Genomic DNA, 22,530 nt, shown 5'->3' on the forward strand with positions numbered 1-22,530 from the left:
TTTGTTAACATAGGTTTAAATCTGTTTTATTTCTTTCCCTCTCTTGCTGAATATAGAATTGGGAAAGAGGAGAAACCGATTCAGAGCAACTGAAAAGTAACAAGAGAGGGGCAAGAAAGTTTGTAAAAATAAGTGAAATCCTCAACCAATTTTACCTCTGGTTTCTGGCTCACCAGCAGATCCATAACTACTCTTAAATCGATCGGTATTATGAGGACTAGAAACTTGCTTTTTCTTTTTCTTTTTAGGTAAGAAATTTTAAGGATTCTGAAGGATTTTACAGATGCTATTGTAGATGCCAAATTCCTTTACTTGCGGCATAAATAGGCATCATGTATGTTATCAGCTTCCCTGCAAAATGGTTCAGATAATGCTGTGTTCTACTGCATCCTCTGTCTCCTGTTGCTTTCCAGAGAAATTTAGAGATCTTCCCTACCTTGGCTAATTTCTCTCCTGTGATGCCAAGAGCGTCAAGGGGAAACGATGACTGAATAATGAGAACAAAAAGAGTCTCATTGGCACATCGACAAGAAATGCGTTCTGATATTGATTCTATTGGGTCAGCTTCATTTCCATGTGGGAACTTAGGTTAGATTATGACCATGTCACAGTCCATTCAGCTGCATTCACAGCTGGGTCTTCAGCCCAGGTTTCCCTGCTCAAATTCCCACATTCATTTTTACAAACTGGTTTGGAGCAGCATTGCTGTTTGAAAGAAGGGGGCATGTTATTTGTACAGCATACACAAATGATTGCAACGATAATGCATACACATCTAGCCTGATTGTTTTAAATTTAATATCCATATATAAACATACAATTGCAACTGGCAATTGCTTATCAAGTCTGTAAAAAACAACAACCCAAAGGTAAATAATTGCTGCTGCAATAGTTTAGAAATCAAACAATCCCAAGTTCAGTCACAAACATCAGCCTGGTCCCATTAGAAATGCCTAATATATCTCAGCTCCTATTGTACAGTATACAAGTCTTCATCATCTTCAATGTACTGTCAAGAAGGATCACCCATGATTCAGATATACAAATTTAATATATAAATAAGCAGTGATTTTTCTAAAAAAAAAAAGTTTAGGGGTACTGTCATTTTGACTCAAGAAAAGCACCATTTTATAGTTCAAACTGGGAAAAATAAATACAGTAAATGGACAAAAGTACAAAGGTTCACAAAATGTTTAGGGGTATGCGTACCCCCAGAAAAAAGCACTGTAAATAAGTAAATAGGGCGTTGCTGCTCTCGTGAAGTTTTAGAATAATGGAAACTTTAGACGAAAGGAAAAGATTTTCTGAACAAAATGAGAGAGACTTTTTATATTCTGGATTTTTTAACTGACATGATAGCTTTATCCAATTTCAATTGTTTGTATGTGGCCATTCTATTACAGTACTGATTCGATTGAATGTGTGTATTATTAGGTAAATCTTCTGTGAGTACAATGATGTGTCTTGGAGTTGTATCTTTAAGGGTTTGTGTCATTACTTTGACCCCATGTATGAACAGTTAACCTGGAAAATATTGCTCACCTTTTATCACTTGTTATAAACAACTGAGAGCTTGAGCTTTTGGAGTTTTTTTGTTTTAATATAAAATTACGTAGTTTTAAACCCTGTGAAGATGATCTTGATGATCGTATTCCTGTGTACATACCTGCCACACCCAGAAGCAAGAAGGCAAATAAAAAAAAAGAACCACAGGTTTTTCAAATGCTGTGAACTTAAATATATCTGATTTAATAGTTAGAGAATGAATATCAGGCTTTGTTTATACAGCTGCCAGCATGAAAGGAACAAGATGCCTGCCCTCCTGTACATTCATGTGGCCTTTGAAAGTATTATCCGTGCCTTAAAAAGTGAAGATGTTGACATGTCCTTGCTGCTCCAGAACATTTAGACCATTATTGGCACCATGAGCTTCTTCCAGAAGGGGCAAAATCAAAATCTGAGCAATGCATTAAAAACCCTGAGTTCTGCTGAGGAACTCTATAACACTAGCCTTGATTCTTGCATGTTCCTCATTGTAAAGGATATCCTGTTTCTGCTTTCATTTCTGGTTTGGGGGTTCTTTTGTTGTTGTTGTTTGGTGGTTATACAATGTACAGTTTCCAGCATGCAACAACTGTATTATCATCCTTCCTAAACAAAGAAAAGGGGGTGGAGGAGGAAGAAGAAAGGAAAGGAGAACTTGACAGTATTATTTTCTACATGCTTAAGCCGTTGAGGTTGTTTCCATTAAAGACTAAGAAAAATATATCTTGCTTTCCTTGGTGGCTTTGCAACATCCTGTGTGCTGATGGGTGCTTCCTGCCTCCTTAAACCTGGGGCAGTTTGAGCTTGTGTCAACAGTGGCAAGGTGTTATTATCTTAGTTTGCTTTTCAGAATATTATCAGGAAATCAAAAAGTGGAGCAACGAAACAGAGGGGACTGGTCTCCTATTGTATTTGTGCACTTAGGGAAATTTCAGTCCAATGCCTGCATGGGGTGCCATTGCAGCTCTGTACCCAAGATTTATAAACATTCCCTTTTATAGCACATCAGGGCCAGATAGTGTAGCAGAAGCCATCCTGAGGAAAGACACACAAAATGCTAATTACAAAAACCTGCCTACAATCGTGCAGTAACTCCCAATGTTTTTTTATGGTTTATACTCACACGGGTAGGTGTGTATAGGATAGTAGCTGTTTGGAGGATGAATTCTCCATTTGGATAATTTTGTCATCTTCCAACTCTGTGCAAGGGAGTGACCAGGATTCCACGTTTAGCTGTAGGGCAGATTTATTTCAAGGCATTACAAAACTAGCAATTTAATTCCAGTGTCAGTGCCTTTCATAATAATCCCTAGCATGAAGTTTGGCATGCTAGGAAATTTCCTGGTTGTCCTATTTATATTGTTTCCAATATTTATATCCTGTCTGTCTATGAGAATTAATCAGGGAAATGAACATGTTCAATTTATAATATATTTAAAAAATAATAACAACTATCACTAAAAACAAGCAGGTAAAAAAGTCAAATCTTGTTTTAATGCAGCATCCCAAAAGGCTTGCTGAAAGGTAAACTGATGAAGCCAGGTAGGCCTCTCTTGGGAGGCTATTCCAAATTCTGGCAGTTCAACCAAAAGGCTCTGGCCTGTTTTGTCCACCCATGATGTATTTTACAGGAGGGGCAGTTGGGGAAGGGCTTCAAGTGATGCTTTAGATACTCTGGTTAACATGCTGACTTGCATGATACTATAAGCCAGGTGCATCCAATAAAGTGGAAGGATGCAAGATTTGGGTCAGACAAAATAAGTACTTCACACAGTCAGTTAAACTGGATCTGCTCCTAGACAATGTGCTGATGGCCACCAACTTGGATGGTTTTAAAAGAGGAGTAGAGAAATTAATGGAGGATAATGCTATTGAGGGTTGCTCACTATGCTGTTTTACTACTAGTGTCAATATCCCTCTGAACAAGCCGCTGGGAATTGCAAGTGGGGCGATTGTTGTTGCCTATGGGAAATTTGCAAGGAGGACCTGAGTGCACCTAGATGGATCTTTGGCCTGATCCAGCAGGGCTCTTACGTTTCAAACCGTCCTCGTGTAGAGTGCATTACAGTAATCCAATCTGGCCTATCCGATTGTGTTCCTGAATGTGTAGTTTATTTCCGTCAGGCACAGAGTACTGCATAAGAACAGAGGGAGAGACTTGCTGGATCATTCCAATGGTCCCTCTTCTCCAGCATTCTGATTTCAACAGTGGCTGTGCAAATGCTTCCATGAGGCAAGGCTACGGTCAGGGCATGAAGGTCAACTGTTCTCCCCAGGCATCTTCTATTCAAAACTAAACTGCCTCTGAACTTGGAGGCTCCAGTTACTGTTGGTGCTTTATATCACTCAGAGACATTTCCTTTATGAATTTATGTAACTCTCCTTTAAAGCTATCAGTACATATGGTGGTAGTGAGTTACAGAATTGTCGAGTTGGACTGAGGATTGTCTAGTCCAACCCCCTGCAAAAAATGCAGCTGTCCCACATGGGGATGGAACCTGTGACCTTGGTGTTATCAGCACCACGCTCTAACCAACTGAGCTATACAAGTTTGTTATGGGTTGTGTGAGGAAACGCTTCCTATTGCCTACTCTGATAATTTACAGCTTGATTATCAGAAAGAAATCCACAGATTTTATGTACAAATGTTTTTCAACAGTCATTAGCAGGCATTTCTCTCGTACAATCAAGCACACTTTCATATCATCCAATAAAATAAGTTTTTTAAACATTGTTATTGTTTCTATCATTTGTTGCTAACCGCCCTGGAGCTGCTTTGGGAGGAAGGTTGGGATATAAATTTAAAACATCAAGGGGAAGTTAGGCAGAAAAGAAAAAAGACAATGTGTTTGCCTTTTCTGTGTGAAATATTTTTAAAGCTCGTAACAAACAAAAGAATCCCAACAATTAGGGTGTCCTTTGCCATGTGTCAATTTCCTTCCAATTTTCCAAACTGAATGACTGGCATTTACAGAATAAATATGACACAGACAGCACAATGAACTTTAACAACAAGAAAAGCAACCAGGGAACCCCAAACCATAATGAAATCACAATACAAAATAATCTGAGGGGTTGTGGTTCATAGCAAAGGAGGGCATCTTATAGAATCACAAATTTATTATACTGTAGCATGAACTTTCAAGGTCTACAATGCATGTGGGTGTGTCCCCCCCCATTATAATGTGGTTTGTGTCATGGCCAGAGGACATTGCGTGCATGAGTGTCTAAAAAACTGCTGCACTATCACAATCTCTAAACTGTGTGGCACATTTTTAAAAGCATTTGTTACAATGTTAACCTTCCCGCAACTTGCTACGAACTCTGACCATGTGCTTCTTCCCCCGAAACCCTCTTCAGAGAAATTCAGTTTGTTCTTTCCGCAGGTGACTCCCGCTGCTGTTTAAAAGGCCTAACTGCAGGCTAACCCCATTGTTAGAATGTGGGTGCCTTCAAAAGACGTAAACGAAATAACATCTGTACTGAACAGCATTCTCTTTTGAGTTTCACGAGGTAATACAAAATGCAGCATTATATGCATTCTTAGTAAGAAGGGCAGGGACCTAGAGCAGTTCCTTGCACCTTGTGTGCATAGGCATATAAGCAAGAAAACCTTCCCTGCAATGTAATTCTGGCATTCCACAGCGTTTTGAAGCCTATCTTGATTCATTATAATAACCTCTTAATGGCAGAAAACCTCACAGAGGAGATGTATTATAACTCTTATTTTAAATATTGGCACTGAAGTGGGGGAGATGGGGGGTTAGGAGCATGGATTTGGGAGAGGGGAAAATCACCAAGGAGCAGCAGCAGCAGGCCCTGTTATTAAACTCTACCACAGCCTCCTAAGCAGAGTGACACCCTGAAGGAGAAATATTGCCGTGCAGAGACTTTAGCAACAACCCTTACAAGGGAGAAAATATTCATTAGGAAAAGAGCAAAGTGATGGATGAATTCATTGTGCAGGCTGGACGGGAGAATGCTGGCTGGCACGCAAGATATTGATCTACACGTGTGTGGGGGGGGGAGTCTGTGGAGCAGTGGAAAAGCTTTCAGGGATGCAAAAGGTTCCCTGGCTTGCAATTCTTCCCGTGGGAGCCTTCTGTCTCTGTGGCAGAAGATCCAGACCAGCTGAGCAGGCCTAGTGCTCTCAGGAACAGAATGTTGTCGACCTTTTTAGGGGGGGGCGGACCCCAAAGTTGTTGACCTTTTTAAGGAAAGGTTCCCCAGAGTTGTTGACCTGAACTTGGGAATTCCACAAGATTTCACTACAGGGAAGGAGAGGCAAGAGCTGGGGGTGGGGTGGGGAACCTACCCCTTCCTTTACTGGATAGAAAGTGGGACAGAGGAAAGCAGGAAGGAGAGGGCATTTAACCCAGCGACGGAGAGGAGAGGAGGGTGGGGGTCAGGAAGCTGAGCCGGGGCAGAAATAGCGCCGCTCCTCCCGTCCACGCAGGCTTCCCTGATCCCCTCGAAGTGAGTGGGCGGGTGAGTGAGGCGGGACAGTAGCAGATTGTCCTCGCCCACGACCACACACGCAGCGTGCGGGGTGAGCGTTTGCAGCCCGCTGCATTTCACCACGCTACTTAAAGGGAGAAATAAAAGTGCATTTGGGCGCAGCTAAGCACGGGTCTGGGGGGCGGGTAGCCAAACGCCTTGGGCAGACCCCATGAAATAATTCGCTCAGAGTTCAGCTGGGTCTCCAGAAAAGAGCATGGACTGAGTCGCAGGGGCAGCAGCCAAAGCAGCTCTTTCTGCTCCTGGGTGAGGAGGGGAGTCTTTGCAAACGCTTTGGAGTTCCCTTCTGCCTGCCGGGAAGCCGCCCGAAAAGGGAGAGGCGGGGTCTTCGCTTGCTGGTGGGGAGCTTTGGTAGGGAGCTGCTGGGAGAGGCTTCAGCTTCGCCGACGAAACCGTTCCCACCCTCTTCGGGGCTTGGGAGGCAAGCTGCACGCTCCGGCGTGCAGGGAAAAGGGAGGCCGCAGGCGAAGCCGCGCAACTCCCCCCCTCGCTGGGCCGCCCCTAGTGGTGCAGCGCCCACTAAGCTCTATGGGAAAGACGTCTCTGAGCGCGCACCTTGCTTGGCAGGCACGCTCTGGCTGCAGTGCAGTCCCACAGCACTGATGTGGAAGTAAACTCCACTTAACTGCACTTTACTTCAGAGTAAATGCACTTAGGATTGGGGCGTTCACAAGTGCCTTAATCTTCAGTCATTACTGTTACTCTATCCCAAACTAAGGCCTGGGGGCCGAATCCGGCCCAATCGCCTTCTAAATCCGGCCTGCGGACGGTACAGGAATCAGTGTGTTTTTACATGAGTAGAATGTGCCCTTTTATTTAAAATGCATCCCTGGGTTATTTGTGGGGCATAGGAATTCGTTCATTCTCCCCCCCCCCAAAAAAATATAGCCTGGCCCCCCACAAGGTCTGAGGGACAGTAAACTGGCCTCCTGCTGAAAAAGTTTGCTGACCCCTGCTCTATCCACACCTCTCCAGCTCACAGCAACATAATTCACCTGCCCTATATAAACTGTCTTGCTATGCATACAGACTTTTACACTACCATGTACTGTGTGGTGCCTGCATGTCCCCAGCATGTTTATGTGTGGGAGAGAGAACTGCATGTCTACAACATATATTTTATGTTGCATATATCTTTACCCTCCTAGTGTGAAGAAATGCAAAGCATTTTTATGGCTAAAGGAGTCCTATAAGAGGAAGGAAGCATATTCTAAGCAAAGAATTACTTGAAAAGGACTGAAAACAAAGCAGCCAGCTATTACGTGTCTGTATTTCAAACAGTGTAGTTCTGATGGTCCCATCTCAAAACGTAAATCCTAGAGCTAGGACAGGTACAGAAAAGGTACCTGAAACAAGTGATTGACGATCACCTTCATGAGGAAAGGCTGTAGTGCCTGGGTATTTTTGGTTTATGAAGAGGGGGAAGTGACTGGATTTGGGTGGTGGGCACATGATTCTAACATTATTCATGATGTAGAGAAAGTGGATTGAGAGCAGTTTTTCTCTTTGAGAGGAACTTAAAACAGTACATAGTTAAAATTATAGAATTCACTCCCATAAGATGTAGTGATGGCTTTAAATGAGGGCATAGAGAAATTTGTGGAGGAAAACAGCCATTCATTGCTACTAACCATAATGGCTTTATATTGTCTCCAGCGTTGGGGATAGTATGTTCTTGTATACCAGATTCTGGAAATCACAAGTGAGGAGAGTGTTCCGCTTGCAGCCCTCCCATAGACATCTGGTTAGCTACCATGAGAAGAAAACATTGGCCTAGTAGATGGACCTTTGGACCAATCCAGTAGCGGAGTTACATTCTTACTGCTAGAAATTGTGGCCATACAACAGTGGTGGGCAGTAGATTCATTTCAAGCCGGACAAAATGGGGTACAGACGACTCTCAACTTATGTAAGGGTTGCATTCTGGGGCAAGTGCATAAAGCTAAAATCACAAGTAGTCAAAACACATTGGGTTCAATGGTGGGTGGGGCTTGCCAAAGTCATTTCCTCCACCCCCTTATTATTATTTTTTTGCCAAGGGTGTAAAGCTGAATGCATGCAAGTTAAATGCGTGCAAGAGTTATCCTGCACTTCTCACAATGCATAAACAAACAAAATCGGCTTCCTCCAGATGGAGAAATGGCTACTAGCTTACATACCTTTAAAGGGAATTTGATAAACTCAGTAGGGCTCTGCTATTAGCTAACTACCGACCGCTAGAAGAACAATCTCTTGACTTCTAGCAGCTAGCGGAACCTCCAGGGTCAGAGGCAGTACATCGGAGTCCTGCCCTCATCAGCTGGATAGCTCCGTGGATTAGCGTGTGATGCTGATCATGCCCGGAGGCACTTGGCAGCCGCTGTGGGCAGCGACGCCAGACTGCCAGACCCTTCGGTCTGCTCCATTTGGCTTTTATTCTGTGTTTCTCGGGGCGAGACTCCAGCGTAGGCTCAGAAGCCCGGGCATCAACTCGGGGCGTTTTCTGCTCCCGGTCCTGCTAAAATGGCTGGCGGCGGAGGACGGCGGGAAGGCCGAGGAAGGGAGGCAAGGATTCGAACCTGCCACTCTCGCGCCCCTGGCCTTTCTCGGACATGCGCAGAGCGAGCGCGCCGCGGGTTGCGAGGACTACGTTTCCCGTGGTGCGCGGAGCGCGGGGCGCCTGCGCACTGGGCCGCGGCCAGCGGGGAGGGCTGCGCGTTCCCGTGCGGTGATGGCGGTGCGTGGACGCGCGGCGGTGGTAGCAGCAGCAGCAATGGCTGCTGTGGATCGGCGGCTGCCGAATCTCGATGACTTCGCGGGGCAGAGCTGGAGCGCCTGGGTGGAGAGGGCCGGGCCGCCCGCTGCCGAGACAGGTGAGCGCGCCCGCCCTGCCCGCGGGCCCGGAGGCGGCGGCAGGCGGCGGGGAGCAGGGGACCCTCCGTCGCCGTTTCTGCTGCCGCCGCCGCCGCCGTCGAGCTTCCTCCCTCCCTCGCCTCCCCTCCTCCTCCCGCGCCCCCTCCCTCACCCCGCCCGCCCCAAACAAAGGAGCCGCCGGGTCCTAGCGCCGCCTCGCTTCCCGCCCGGTGAAGCCTGCCTTCCTTTTCCTGCCGCTTCGACCGGGTTTCCTAGGATCTCTCGATCCCCCTAATGGGATCCCCTCTCCCCGAGCCTGATTTTGTCCCACGCGTTTCCCAGCTCCTTATGTGCTTCTCGTTCCTACTTTGATCCCTTATTACACGAGCATGGCTTTTTGTGTGTGTTGTTTTTTAAAGCCATATTCGCAAGATTCCCCGGACTTTTGATCTCTTCTGTCATCAAGCCCACGATTGTCTCCGAAACATGCTATGTAAAGGCTGCGTGACTTGTCTGTTTATAATTTATTTATTACATAGTGATCTCACCAGGTTTCCTAACATTTGCGCCTTGACTCTCGTGCACCTCGAGCCCTCATGTCGACTGCTTCCATTTCACCTGGGCATTCTTTCTTCCTGATCTCCACATATTCACTTTTTCTGTTTTCCCCAAATAATATGCACTTTTGAGGTGCCACTGGAACACTTGTGGGCAGCAAGCTTTCTTGATCTTCTGTGACTCCCTGGATAGTATGATACCCCTGATGGGTCTTGATCATCTTCTAGGTGACCCCTGACCACTTTTCTTTTTCTCCCCCCCCCCTTTAACCACATTTCCCCATCTGTCTTGATCTTTAAATCCCATTACAGTTTTCCTCAACTGATTCCCTTCAAAGTGCTTTCAGCAACCCACCGTTTGCTCTTCTCCCCCAGCTGTGCTGCATTTCTGGATTTCCTCTTGTTGAAGTTGTTCCATTTCCATTAGGATCTGTGCCTAGGCCTTTGAAACTGGTCCCCGCCCATCCATCTGCTTTGCCTTCCTTATATCTTCTCTTCTGTCTTTTACATAAAGCTCTTTTTTGTTTTGCACTGTTGACCTGGCCACTCAGTTTACCACTCTAGGATTTCCCCTTTTCTCTCAGAAAAACTGCACATCCTCCTCCCTGACATCCTGATTCAGCATCCCTATGCTCCTCCCCCCCCCCTTCTGTCTTGTCCCTTGCTCTGTTGCCCTCCTTTACTAAGGGGGTGGTGGTATATCTGTATGAAAATGGTGGATGGATGGATTGGCCCCTTGTGATTTTTGTCCTTGGAATCCTAGAAACCGCTCGGGAGCACCTCCCTAGAATGTTTGACTTTCTCAAGTGCAGCCTGATGGCAGACTCTAGAAGGGGCGGTGAGACTCAACGGAGCTGTCCCTGGTGATGCTTTTTATATTGTTGAGCTTCTCCCATCCCCCTCCATTATCTTCCCTTTGCACTTGATATAGTTAGTGCTTCGAATGTTTCCTCATCTACTTCCAGCTCCAACAGAGTTTACATAATGACTCCTGTGTTTTCAGGGATTTAAGAAGCAGGTTGTAAATTGTCCTTTGCAGACAGCTTCCTGTTGCTGTCTGAATGGATTGTTTTTATTTATTTATTGCTAATAGATATGGAATGGTAAGGATTTCGTAGATGGGGGGGGGGGGGAGAGCTTGCTTAGTTTCCACCTTTTGCTCCCACCCTGTCTCTTGACAGGTTGTGGTATGGGATTAATTGTATGTGCGTTTTAATTCAGTTAGGTTTTTTCCTGTTTTTTAAAAGAGAGAGGGAGATTAATGTTCTTGGTGTCAATGCAATTTTTTAAATAAAAAAAACCGCACAGCTATTTTGGATTTCCGTTTTGTATTTTGATGCTGAAAGAGTTGATGCATTGTAACAGGTACATCTTGTCTTTGTGAGGGCACCATGTGGTGTGAAATCTATTAAATGCAAGTGGAGTATCATGTCATGGTTAAAGCACAGGAGTCAGGACTTTGGGGACTAGCTCTGCTACTTGCTTTCACACTGTTAATTTGGAGACAAATCAGCCCCTTGTGCCAGATCCCTCCCCACAATTGGTAGCATTTGATCTGCATCGCAAGGAGTTTGCAGGCATTTCATGAATGTCTGTGAGCTTCAGGTCAATGCGCAGACAGAAGGAGTTACGGCAGCCTTTGACAACCTGATGCCCTCCAGATTTTTGGCCTACAACTCCCATCAGCCCCAGACTACACAGGGAGTTGTAGTCCAAAAATCTGGAGGGTACCAGGTTGGTGAAAGCTGAATGGGGGGGGGGGGACATTAGTTCTGAATCCCATGTGTTTGATTTCTTATATGCATGTTGGGATTAGGTTACAAACCACATCATTCTAGGCATTTGCTTACACACACAAACACAGCATAATAAGAAAATGGTTCTGCTATAATGAAAAGCTTGACAACATTAACATGTTTCCAGGGAAATATCACTGGTGCTGTGATCGAAACTATAATATAATTTGGCATTGGCAAGGATTTGGCTTCCGGAACTGAAAACCAGGGGTATCTCTTTAACTCAGAATTTGGTGATTCTGTTTCAAAGCCCATCTTGGGGCATCTTTCTTTGAAGCTTTGTGTTCCCAACTAGCAGAGCAGAAAAGCTCATGTGAAAGGTATATGGAATAGAGACAGCTGTCTCTTATCCCCTGTCATGCAAGTGTGCCCCTTTTCTGCGTGCATATACACCTGGGCATGTGCAGAATTCTGGTGGGCCGTGGATATTTGAATGCCACCCTTTGAAATGGGAAAACAAGAGTTTGTAAAGCAGCTAGTCTCAAGTGGAGTTGAGAGAGCCACGTTTCTACCCTGCACATTGTATTTTGGAAAGGAGTCAGGGGGTGGTGCTGTGTGCTTGTCATTGTCTTCCAAACACCTCTTGATTGATACGGATTGGCAGAGCAGTTCTGCTGAAGCAGCAGGCAGTGGAGTCTGAGACTCAGCAAGTCCACTACTGTTTGCAGAAGCCCTGGAACATCTGCCATGTTAGCTGAACTGATTCTTAGGGATCCTTGTTCTCTTGGCAACTTTTAAGACCTGGAGTTTTAGGGCAAATGGAAATGATTGTTCTTAATCTGCTCCCCTATGAAACTCATTGAGTGACCTTGGGCACGTTGCATACCTGGCCTAACCTTTTTTCGCAGGGTTGTTGTGAGGATAAAATAGAATACCCCTGCACATACCTCCTCAAAGCCTGTATACATGTATAGTAAAAAAATTCAAAGGGGTCAGGACCATGCATGCTGTGTTTATTATTATGGGGTTTCAAAGAGGGGAAATCCTGATCTACAGATTTCCTGGTCCTAGTGTTCTGTCTGCTCAAGCTTGCAGATGGATCTTCTCTGTTCTGGGTCACAATGTGACCTACATAACACTACATGACAAGTTTGAGGAAGCTGTGACTGGAATAGATGCTTTTCCTGAGCTCTTTTCAAGCCTATTAAGGCCTGCAGTCCTAAGCATGCTTACTTCCTAGTAAGTCTCATTGCATTCAGGTTGATTTGCTTCTATGTAAGCGTTACTTCAAATCATGTGGTAAGGGGGGGGGGAGAGAATGATTCATCTTAATGTGTCTAGATGTCATGGGTTCTCAATAGCTTTGTTGGATGATGGATCTGCAAAGGGTTATTAGTGTTGCTGATGGGATTTCTTTTTCTATGTATCTATTAGGGTCTGATGTGGAAGAAAACGGTAGGAATGGGAGCAAGAAGCTGGATGCAATGACCCTCATTAAAGAAGGTAAGAACAGACTTCTTTGAGTCTGACTTGAGTTGTAGAGACCTCTGCCCTGTGTCTGGTGAATGCTTTGCAGAAGAGAAAAGTGCAAGGGCAGCTGGGAGTTCTGTGTGTGTGTGTGTGTGTGTGTGTGTGTGTGTGTGTGTCTGGAGTAGCAGTCATTGCATTCTCACACAGCAAGTGACCCTTAGATGAAAGCATCCCAACAAAAGCAGAAGACAACTATCCCTTTTGATAGCTGCATTTGCACATGCCACCAAGGACTAGCATTCTGGACCTAAGAGCTAGTCTGGCTGTACCTTACTAGAGCTCAAAACCTTGCCTGGGTCTTGGAATATGATGGATGAAGTGTCTCGTAGTTCATCAATAAATTCATACTCTTCCAAGCTTAGACTTGAATACATTGCATCTTCCATGACCCATGAATGAGCCCCTAACCCAACATTTAGTTATAGGGATTTAGCAAGCATTTCGGGATAACCGAAAGCTGCGGAACTTTCACATACATGTTTCTTTGCTTTGAGAACCCTTTGCCTCCTTGGTTTCTAGCAACATGATGTTAAGAGACGTCCAGAACAAAAGGCCCTTGGCTTTCCACCCCTTCCTGCCCACAGCCTCCCTCCTGATCAGCCCATATGACTTAGACCACAGCGTGTCACAAAAAGCAGACAGAGTTGGTACAGAGCAATAGCTGCTGATGGACTTGTGCAAATGAGTCAAGCGGCAGAGAAGAGCCACACCATGTTTCTGTCTACGCCGCACCGGCCAAATTCTTTCCTGAGCTGGAATATCAGCCGTGCTCTGGCCACCAGTAAAACATGCTCACCAGCTCATCGCAAAGAAAGGATTCCAGGTGCGACTCCAATATAGTAGGACGGGTGAAGATGTGCTGACTCTCCCCATTCCACTCTCTTTCTCTCTCTTAATGATTGTTAGGGGGGGAAGACCCTGAGCCACCATTTGTCTACCCTCAACCAAGAGATCAGAAAGTCTCCTCTGTGTGTGTGTGTTTCTCAGACAAGTCTTGGGTGGTGGGGGCAGGGTGGAGACTCAAATGGAAGGTCCTGCTTGCAGCAGAAGGTAAGAAGGGTCGGCTTCCCCAAGGATATCAGGTCTTTTGTGGGACCCCTGCATGGTGGCCTGTATTTTTCCTAAATGAAATCGGTCACACTAACTCCCTCCCTAGGCTTTTTCGGCAGAACCCTTGGAAATGTGAGCTGCCACCTGTCCTTTCCACTGAGCTCCCAAGCCAGAGTTTCCAGATGAGCTTCTGCTGGGCTTTCGTCCTGCTCTTTTCTGCGCTCACTCTCAGCCCATAGTTAGTTTGAGCCTTGCCCCTCCCCGTCTCTCCCGACAGCTCCCCTCCCCTGCCCTGCTGCCCTCGGTCTTTTTTCATTGCTTCCCAGCCTGTCTGTGTCTCTTTGTTTTCCCTTTTTTCTGCCACCCCAGCTGTGCTAGGAGGTGGGGCTGCCTCCTGACAAAGTTGGAGCGTGTGACGGCCCCATCACCCAAGGATAAGCGATTGTTCTGCTGCCTTTTTGTGTGTGTTTGCTAAAACGTGAGCCCACGTCTCAGGCCTGGGAGAAGTGGGCTGTGCCTAAACCAGCAGGCTGGATGGGGGAGGCTGCCTTGCCCAGTGGCTGTTCTCTGAACTAGACAGCCATTTGCGCAGATAAGTCTTGACATAAGTCACATGTAAAATAATTGTGTATATCTTTGCTTGTGCAGCTCGGTGCCATTGGAGCGTTGGGCTGCCAGTCAAGCGGTTCCCCCAGTTCACATCTAGGTGCTGCATTGGCTCAGTAATATACCACATGCTCTGCTCTTATAAGAGCCCAGTATGAAACTCCTTGTATCTGTGCTTGAAGAATCTTGGGGAGGCAGCCAAAGAGGGCTTTGTTTGATGGAACAATGGTCTAAGTCTGTATAAAAGCTCCTTCTGGCATTATGAATGGATGACCTGCTTTGCAGTCAGTGTCTCCTTGATCTTTCAATCCTGCATGACAAGCAGCCTGGTACTTATTCCCAGCTTGCAGCTGGGAAAACTGAGGATGGAAGTGTGAGGCATGCTTCGTGCCACCGCACCAGACAGTTGTGGCAGAGATGCAAACATGTGCCTCTCAGCTCTCTTCCTTTCTAAGCTGCATGGCGGACTTTTCTTCTTGTTCCATCTTTTGTCAGAATTAATGGTGGGGTGTTGTTGCCGCTATTATTTGAAGAACAGACAAAGTTTCACGGGGCTTCTTCCAGGGTTCTCTCTCATCACTCGCCTCTCTTGTCCTTTCAGACATGTCTATCTTTGGTCACTGCCCAGCTCACGATGAGTTCTACCTGGTGGTGTGTAACCACTGTGGCCAAGTGGTCAAACCTCAAGCCTTTCAGAAGCACTGCGGTAAGCGAAGCAGCCAAAAACTGCCAATTGAATTTCTGTGGCCTCTGGATGGAGAGCTGTGAATTAGGGCTGCTTGCTGCCGCCTCAGGCACCGGCCCAGTGGGTGGTGCCTGGGCTTGAAAGGCCCTTTTCTGTTTTCCTCCTGAAAATGGGGGGGGCGGGGTGGGGGAAGAGGAAGGTCGTCTTCCCTTGAATTTCTTTTCAACCAGCGAGGAAGCCGCTGCGAGGGCAGCAAGCAGCCCGAGAGACGGAAAGGCAGAATTCTGGTCATGCTAGGGTCGCTTCCGATGTCACAACTTTGCCCTTGGTGTTTGGGGAAAGAATGTGGGGAGGCAGTTAGGAAAGGGTCATACACACATCAGGTAACATCAGAAAGGAGAGACACTTGAGCCTGCGGAGAACAGCCCTAGCTCATGGGCGGAGCATCTGCCTTGCCTGCTGAGCAGGGTCAGTCCCTAGCATCTCCAGGTAGGGCTGTGAGAGTGTTGACCATTCACAGCTAGATGGGTCTTTGGTTTTATTCGGTCTGAGGCAATTTCCTATGTTCCTGTGATGTCCTATCTCGAAAGGAGACAGGCCATAACTGAGTGGCTAAGCTTATGCTTTGGGGAGAAGGTCTCAAATTGAACCTCTGGTTGACTCAGCCTTCCCCAACTCGGCGCCCCCTGGATGTTTTAGCATAACACTCCCATCAGCAGGGGAGTGGGCATAGAAAGGACCTGTCCAGAGGGCACCGACTTGGGGAAGGCTGCCATAAAGGGTAACAGGTACAGGATCTGGCAAAGAGATCTCTGCCTGAAAACCATTGCCCTGCAGATGGGTCATTTCTGCTCTAAACGGGCCGTTTGTTCCTTCTCTCCTCCGTCCCATCCTCCCAACAGACTTCTCTCCCTTCAGCCTCTACACTAGTGACTTAGGCCCAGCCGTTTTTTAGCTGCTTCTCCTCCCAAGTTCTGAAAGCACAACGAAGGAAATCTAACATTAGGCAACCTCCTCTCACCACCATCTGTGAATGATTTGTCCGTATCCAGACTTTTTCCTTTGGCCTGGTGCCCTGGGGCGGGGGGGGGGGGGAGCAGTAATCTCGCTGGGATTGTCCAAGGCCATCCGCCTGCCTTTGAAAGGGGTTGTTGAGCAAGAAGCGGGGAGAGTGGAGGGGCTGGAGATGGACTGCTTTAGCGACTCACCCTATGGATCAGGGGGGCAGGCAATGTACAGTCTTGACCTCCTGCCAAGGAACCTGCCAAGAGGGCTGGGTAGGCTGGTATTTGTGTCCCAGGGCATGGCTCAAAGGTGCAGGATGCCGCAGCTCTGCTGAAGCCAAGCAGGTCTAGGCCTGGTGAACAGCTGGATGAGGGAACCCTATCCACACCATCTTGGAATTCCATCATGGGAGAAGAAGCAGGATATAAATGAACTGTGTTAATTTTATTTGCCTCCACAACTTCCCTTGGGCTTTATGAATCAGGCCTCGAGGAACAGAATAGCAAGACATAGATGGTGGTGACAGCTAAGGTTAGGCAGATTTCCAGCTGGTCCTGATCGCCCCCTTTTGGACCCTGTGCCTACTTCCTGGTGATTGACTATGATCAGGTTATGGGCCTCCCTAAGTGGGAAATGGCTATATGAGAGAGTAGCTGCTTGGCTGTCTGCTACCCACTCTTTGGAGCAGTTCTTGGAAGGATGTGTTTTTGGAGCCTGCCTCTCACAGTTCTGTGGTGCAGAAAGGATTAGTTCCAAAATGCATGACTTGGTAAATTGGAGCTAGGAAGCTCTAAATGTGAAGTTCTGGATGTAGCCACTAACTTTGGTTCAGCAAGTTCCCAACAGAAAGGAGAGACGGAGGTGTGGATACAGTTTTCTAATAACAGTATGGGGCTTCTAGAGCATTGCCCATGAAACCTTAAGGAGATCACAAGTTTGGCACTGAGCACTATTTGCATAGTAAACCTCCAAATTTCGTATTAGAATAAAATCCATAAATTGGGTGCTTTTGCTTCCCATTTCTGTACTCCAGGCCAGTACTTGCCATTTGCAGTATGATGGCTGCCATCCGGATTCCCGCATTGGCTAGTTGATTGCAATATTTTCAGTAACAGCATTTTAATTCCCACCTAGAGAGACGACATGGACCTCCCAGCAAGCTCTATGGCCGGGTGCAGACCTCTTCAAATTTACAAAAGTGCCATGCGGTCAATGGGCGGTCTCTTGCCAGTGGAGGTCATGGAGCCACCAAGTCCTGGCGGGAGAGGTCCCAGGGCTCCTTCAGTCAAGCCCAGCACACGCCTGAGAGGACAGACAAGATGTCAAAGGACAACCTCTGGTAAGGAGGGGGTTGGGTTTGTTGGCAAGGGACCTTTCTGAGCTTTAGGATACAGAGCACAGCCCAACCAGTTCTTCTTGGGCTGTATGGAATCTCATTCCATTGCTTTTGGGGGAAGCATCCCAGTGCTGTGCTTACTGGGGTGGCTGGGGGAGAGGTATTGGAGAAATTGCGCCCTTCAGAATGGCAGGTGCAACCTGCTGTAATTCTCCATTTTGTAAGATGGTACGGGGAAATCTACATGCAGCTCTAGGGATACTAAAGTTTTATTATCTAGGGATGCTAAAGTTTTACTTTTTGTTCTTTGTATAAAAAGATAAGGGCTAAATTAACCTCTAGACCTGTGAAGCTAGAAGTAGTTTTTAGTGTGTGTGTGTGTGTGCGTGTGCGCGCGCACACAGACACATAGTTGGGTCTGAATGAATCCTATTACTGAGGTTATATTTGGGGAGCGTTTTTATGGATTTTGATAAGTTGCATCTGGTTATTTTATTTATTTGTTTGTATTAAAATGCCTTCTCCGAGACATTTACAACTTCACTAAAAATTGCAACAATAAATAACAAATTTAACAACAAAAAAAGAATCTGAAAAGCAAGAGAAGGAATATACAGTGGTACCTCGGGTTAAGTACTTAATTTGTTCCAGAGGTCCGTTCTTAACCTGAAACTGTTCTTAACCTGAAGCACCACTTTAGCTAATGGGGCCTCCTGCTGCCGCTGTGCCGCTGCTGCACGATTTTTGTTCTTATCCTGAAGCAAAGCTATTAACCTGAAGCACTATTTCTGGGTTAGCGGAGTCTGTAACCTGAAGCGTATGTAACCTGAAGCGTATGTAACCAGAGGTACCACTGTAATCTGTTTCCCCCGATTTTTGTCCCCTTGATGGTTTTAGTCACTTTTAGTGACTCTAGGTTTGTCGTGGAAAGCAAGGCAGAATTAAGCAAACTTAACTAGTTAATTATAGGGTCGGGTCTTGCTACTGAGGGAACTGCAGTCTATTTCTAGAGTCTCATGAGGTCAGGTGGCCACCACAGTGGAGTAATCCTGGTTTAAAGGCTGCAGTAAAGTTTAAAGGAGCCCCCTTCAATGTCCACTACTCCTTGCCAATGTTAGTGGAAGAATGATCTGAAGGCACTTCAGAGTTTGCTTTCTTCATCTTGGTCTATTGCTGAAGGCCAGACATTGTTGTTGCAGGACACTGGGAAGACCTGTGAGATTTGGCCGTTGGTGCTTTCCAAGATTCATGTGGTACCAATGTGGAAACTGCACCTGCTCTTTTCTTGTCTTTGCCTCTCCTTTTATTCACTCTGTCTGTTTGGCTGGCATCTTAAGGCTAGAACCCAATACGATGAAGACGTAAGAGTGTCACCTTGGTCAACTGAAGTGGGAGATGACGAATTTTTCCGATGTTTCTGACTTGTGGCTCTGCTTTGCTCTCTTCCAGTTTGTTTGTGCCTGTTGTGAACCTAGAGAAGATCTCCAGCCTTCCAAAGTCAGACAGCGACGGGATCAAGGCCCCCCCAAAGCTTTCTGACTCTGCCACCCCTAGACAGTCTTCTGCCAGCTCAAAAGAGATGCTGGGCAAGCCCTCCATAGTGGCGTCACCGAAAGAACCCCTAACGTCAGCCAAGGCCAGTGGCAACTCCATCATACCTGCTGACGGCTTGAGCAGGAAAATGGAGAATGCTCCTGCCTTGGGAGAGAAAGAGACTGGTGCTGTGAAATCTCTGAAGAAGATGCCGCGTGAGTACCGTAGTATCCTGTAGCTGGAGGCAACATACCGCCTAGCCAAGGCGTAGGGAGTTCCTTCCTGTACTCCATTTCACAGCAGAGCAGGCCTGGCTTCTGATATTGCCAAACAGTTTGGTAGCATTTCTGCACATGACATTATCTCCAAATTTCCCAAATTCTGGAAGAGTGGGCATCAAAGGGAATACTGCCTGGAATACATGCCACACCCCAAAATCCAGGTTCTTCCAAGCTTCCGCTGGGAGAAAGGGTGGTTTACTCCCCAGAGAGGTATTTGAGGACTAGGATAGAACATTTACATTGGACTCTGAAGTGCACCAGACTCATATCTCTGGATTCTTTTATCTGGAGCATGCTTTGTATTGATCTCCCTTGTTGGGTGGGCTACTTTGTTGGGTGCCTAGAGCAGGGGAAAGGGTTAGCAGAAAGCCAAGCTGCCAGCTTGATAGTCTCTAGCCAGGTGTATGTACCCAGTAGCACCCTTTTTTTAAAGGGGAAGCGACCCATTTCAAATTGAAGCTGGGTATCCATAGCCAGTATGTCAGATCCCTCTCTTAACCAGGTTTGTGCACTTGGCCTCCAGGTGACTGGGAAGAAGGGGAACACTGTGCATAGTCTGTGACTTGGGGCTCAGTTGACCAAGGGAGACAGGAAGAGGAGTTTCCTGGCATCTTTTTTTTTTCTTACGACCCCAAAGTATTTGTCTTCTCAGGACAATAAATGCTGAATAAGAAGAGAGCCACCCACATAGAAGTAGTAATTGCTAAAGACACAACTCCTCACAGGATGCCCATAAAATAAAATAAAAAAGCAGCAGGAAAACAAATACTGTTGGACAAATAACCTGTTGTGCTATTCTGACAGCAGGTGTCAAGAGTTCCTTGAAATACGGAGTTTTTGAATAAGGGCTTCCTTGAAGGACAGAGGGAAGCTGAGGCACTGGAAGGGGGAAGGCATAAAACCAGGCCTCAGGAAACATAGGAGGGGGGGGCAGAATGAGTGCCTTGCCTTCTGTTTTCCCGTCTGCATCTTAATTCTGTGTTTTGCTCCCACAGGGAAAGAATGTGACCTAAACAGGCAGTGTGGGGTGGTGAACCCCGAAACCAAGAAGGTTTGCACTCGGTTACTGACCTGCAAGGTATGATGCTTCATGTGATGAAATTGGCGTGAAATGGGGGCAAAAGAGTAGTTCAGCATAAGAAAGAGTTTTGACCAGCCTTTGCTCCCCCCGCCCCATGGGCCTGTTCCTTTGCCTGACAAAGGCGCCTTTCCATTTGCTAAATCTTGGAATTTGGAAGGCAAAAGGTTGTCCATGCTCAGAAATGCTTCACCTGTTCCGTGGTGGAAAGACTGTGTGTGTTTCGTAATGTTCCCCTCCCTGGTCAACACACCTTGCTGGAGTGCCCGTGGTCAGGGGTGGAGGAAGGGGGGTGCGGTGTGGGCGGTTCACCCCGGGTGTCACCACTCAGAGGGGTGACAAAATGCTGGGCGGCACTCACCGCAGGGCCTGCAGGCTCCGCGCTGCCCTAAGCGGTCCACCTTCCACCTCTCCCTCAGCTGTAGGGCGGCTGAGTGGGAGGAGACAGGCAGACTCCTCGGAGGCCCCACGGAGCTTCCTGCCTCCTCGCCTCACCCCGTGGGCGGCTGGCCCCACCCTTTGGCGCAGGGCACGTGCACCGCCCCAGGCGCCCGATCGGCTTACTCCACCACTGCCTGTGGTTTTTCCAAAGTAGAGAGGCCTTTCTGCATAGCCCGTCCCCTGCTGCAAGCATAACTTCAGTTCTGGATGTTGATGTTCATCATGTTGTTGGGCTGTGGCTCCCACCATACTGGACCATTGGCCATGCTGGCTGGAGCTGATGGGAGTTGCAGTTCAAGAACATCTGGAGGGCACAAAGTTGGCTGCCCTTGGTCTGCCAGCTTTATTCAGGTTCCTGAGCCCTACGGGCTGCCTACCCTCCTCTTAAGACTGTTGTGAGTTACTGGAAGCAAGTTGCCAATGAAGGATTTCTGCATTTGCAAGAAGGCTAGAGTGTGCTGCGATACGGCTTACCTGTTGCTGCGCCATCAACATCAATCTGCCAGCACAGATGCCTGCTTTGTGGCTTTGTCTCTGGCTGCTGTCAGGCATAGGAGCAAGAGTAGGTTCTAAAAGAAAAGAAGAAGTGGTCACCCTATCAAGTGGAAGCTCCTGACTCTCACTTGGCAGGTGTGGGGAACCTTTGGATTGCCAGGTATTTCTGAACTACAATTCCCATCACCTCTGGCCATTGGCCATGCTTGCTAGGGCTGATGGGAACTGTAGTTCAGCAGTGTCCCAACACCTGCTCTGTAGAAAAGTTCAAGCAGAAAATACTTTGCTATAAACCTAGGGACAGGGAATCTATGGCCCTTTAGCTGTTGCTGGACTACAGCTCCCTTCATCCCTGACCATTGGCTGTGTTGTCTGAGGCTAATGGGAGTTGGAGTCCAACAACAACGGGAGGATTCCTGGTTGGGGAAGAGTCACCTAAGGTATAATCTGCTGGAAAGCTCTTAAATAAATGGGAGCTGTGCCAGAGCACTGAGGATGGTCTTGCTCAGCTCCTGCACATTGCAATAAAGCGTGCTCAGGAGAATTTCCCCCGGGGGAATTGTGCCTCTCATCTCTCTCTGGAAGGCAGCCAGGTATCATATATAGGTGGAAAACTTTGTAACTTCAAGTTAACTTGTTTGAGGTAGTCTTAAGGCTCCATATAGACAGCTTTGTATTCTCACAGCCAGCTACCCCATGTGAAGAATCAGAACTGGGGTTTCTCTGTTCCAAACACTCAGGACACTTGATTCAGACAGAGGGGATATTGGGTGGGCAGTTTGAGATACGTGCTATAATGAAGCATTACTAGTAAAATCCAGGCATAGCAGAAGTTGTAGCCAGGACAGCAAAACATAAGCAAGCTAAACACAGTGTGTCAAGTCATCCCCATGACAACACTGGGTAATTTCATAGTGTGCTTTTGCTGCAGCCACTGTAAATAATGTTAACCTTTTTGATGATCAGCTGCCTTCTACCCATAAGTCAGATTTATTCCAGGTGGGCCTGTTTAAAATCCAATTTAATAACTGTATGAGCTCTTGTTTTCTGCCCAGTGGTTCATCCAGCACTTGTCTAGGAGCCAACCGCTTGGATTTATTGAAATGTTCAGTGGTTGAGAGCACCAGTTTCCCCATTGTAGCACCTTAGTGATTCTAGACAAAGAGGTGCCAGAACTCGCCATGAACACCAGCCTTGTTCTCTTATCATGGCAAAGGTGAGATGTGCTGGAACTGAGTTCCAGCAAGTTCCGGCTGAAAAAGCCCTCTTCTTGTCACATCTCCATAAGCGAGTGTCGTGAAG

At 46.9% G+C, this 22,530-nt stretch overlaps 1 protein-coding gene and 1 long non-coding RNA gene across 5 annotated transcripts in view; one reads left to right on the forward strand and one right to left on the reverse strand.

The window, feature by feature from the left end:
* On the reverse strand, window positions 1–8,746 carry LOC310847438. 2 transcript variants are annotated; one of them, XR_014565801.1, is made up of 3 exons: window positions 8,622–8,644; window positions 7,695–7,812; window positions 1–2,778 (listed from the first exon to the last, which is right to left on the reverse strand). It is a non-coding gene; the product is annotated as an uncharacterized lncRNA (long non-coding RNA). The 2 variants fall into 2 exon arrangements; XR_014565800.1 differs by lacking the exon at window positions 7,695–7,812 and having other exon boundaries at window positions 8,622–8,746.
* The window catches only part of ATXN7L2 (ataxin 7 like 2), a 22,448-nt gene continuing 8,634 nt past the window's right edge, over window positions 8,717–22,530 (forward strand). The window contains exons 1-6 of one of the 3 annotated variants that reach the window (XM_083745187.1): window positions 8,717–8,915; window positions 12,623–12,691; window positions 14,976–15,080; window positions 17,199–17,403; window positions 18,850–19,148; window positions 20,210–20,292. In XM_083745187.1, the coding sequence (XP_083601313.1) occupies window positions 8,774–8,915; window positions 12,623–12,691; window positions 14,976–15,080; window positions 17,199–17,403; window positions 18,850–19,148; window positions 20,210–20,292 (903 nt within the window). In that variant the 5' untranslated portion in view covers window positions 8,717–8,773. Of the gene's footprint in view, window positions 8,916–10,221; window positions 10,316–12,622; window positions 12,692–14,975; window positions 15,081–17,198; window positions 17,404–18,849; window positions 19,149–20,209; window positions 20,293–22,530 lie in introns of those variants that run through there. The other 2 variants (XM_083745185.1, XM_083745186.1) reach the window with 2 other exon arrangements.

This window comes from Podarcis gaigeae (assembly GCF_964106915.1).
Source record: "Podarcis gaigeae genome assembly, chromosome: 6".
NCBI lineage: Eukaryota > Metazoa > Chordata > Lepidosauria > Squamata > Lacertidae > Podarcis > Podarcis gaigeae.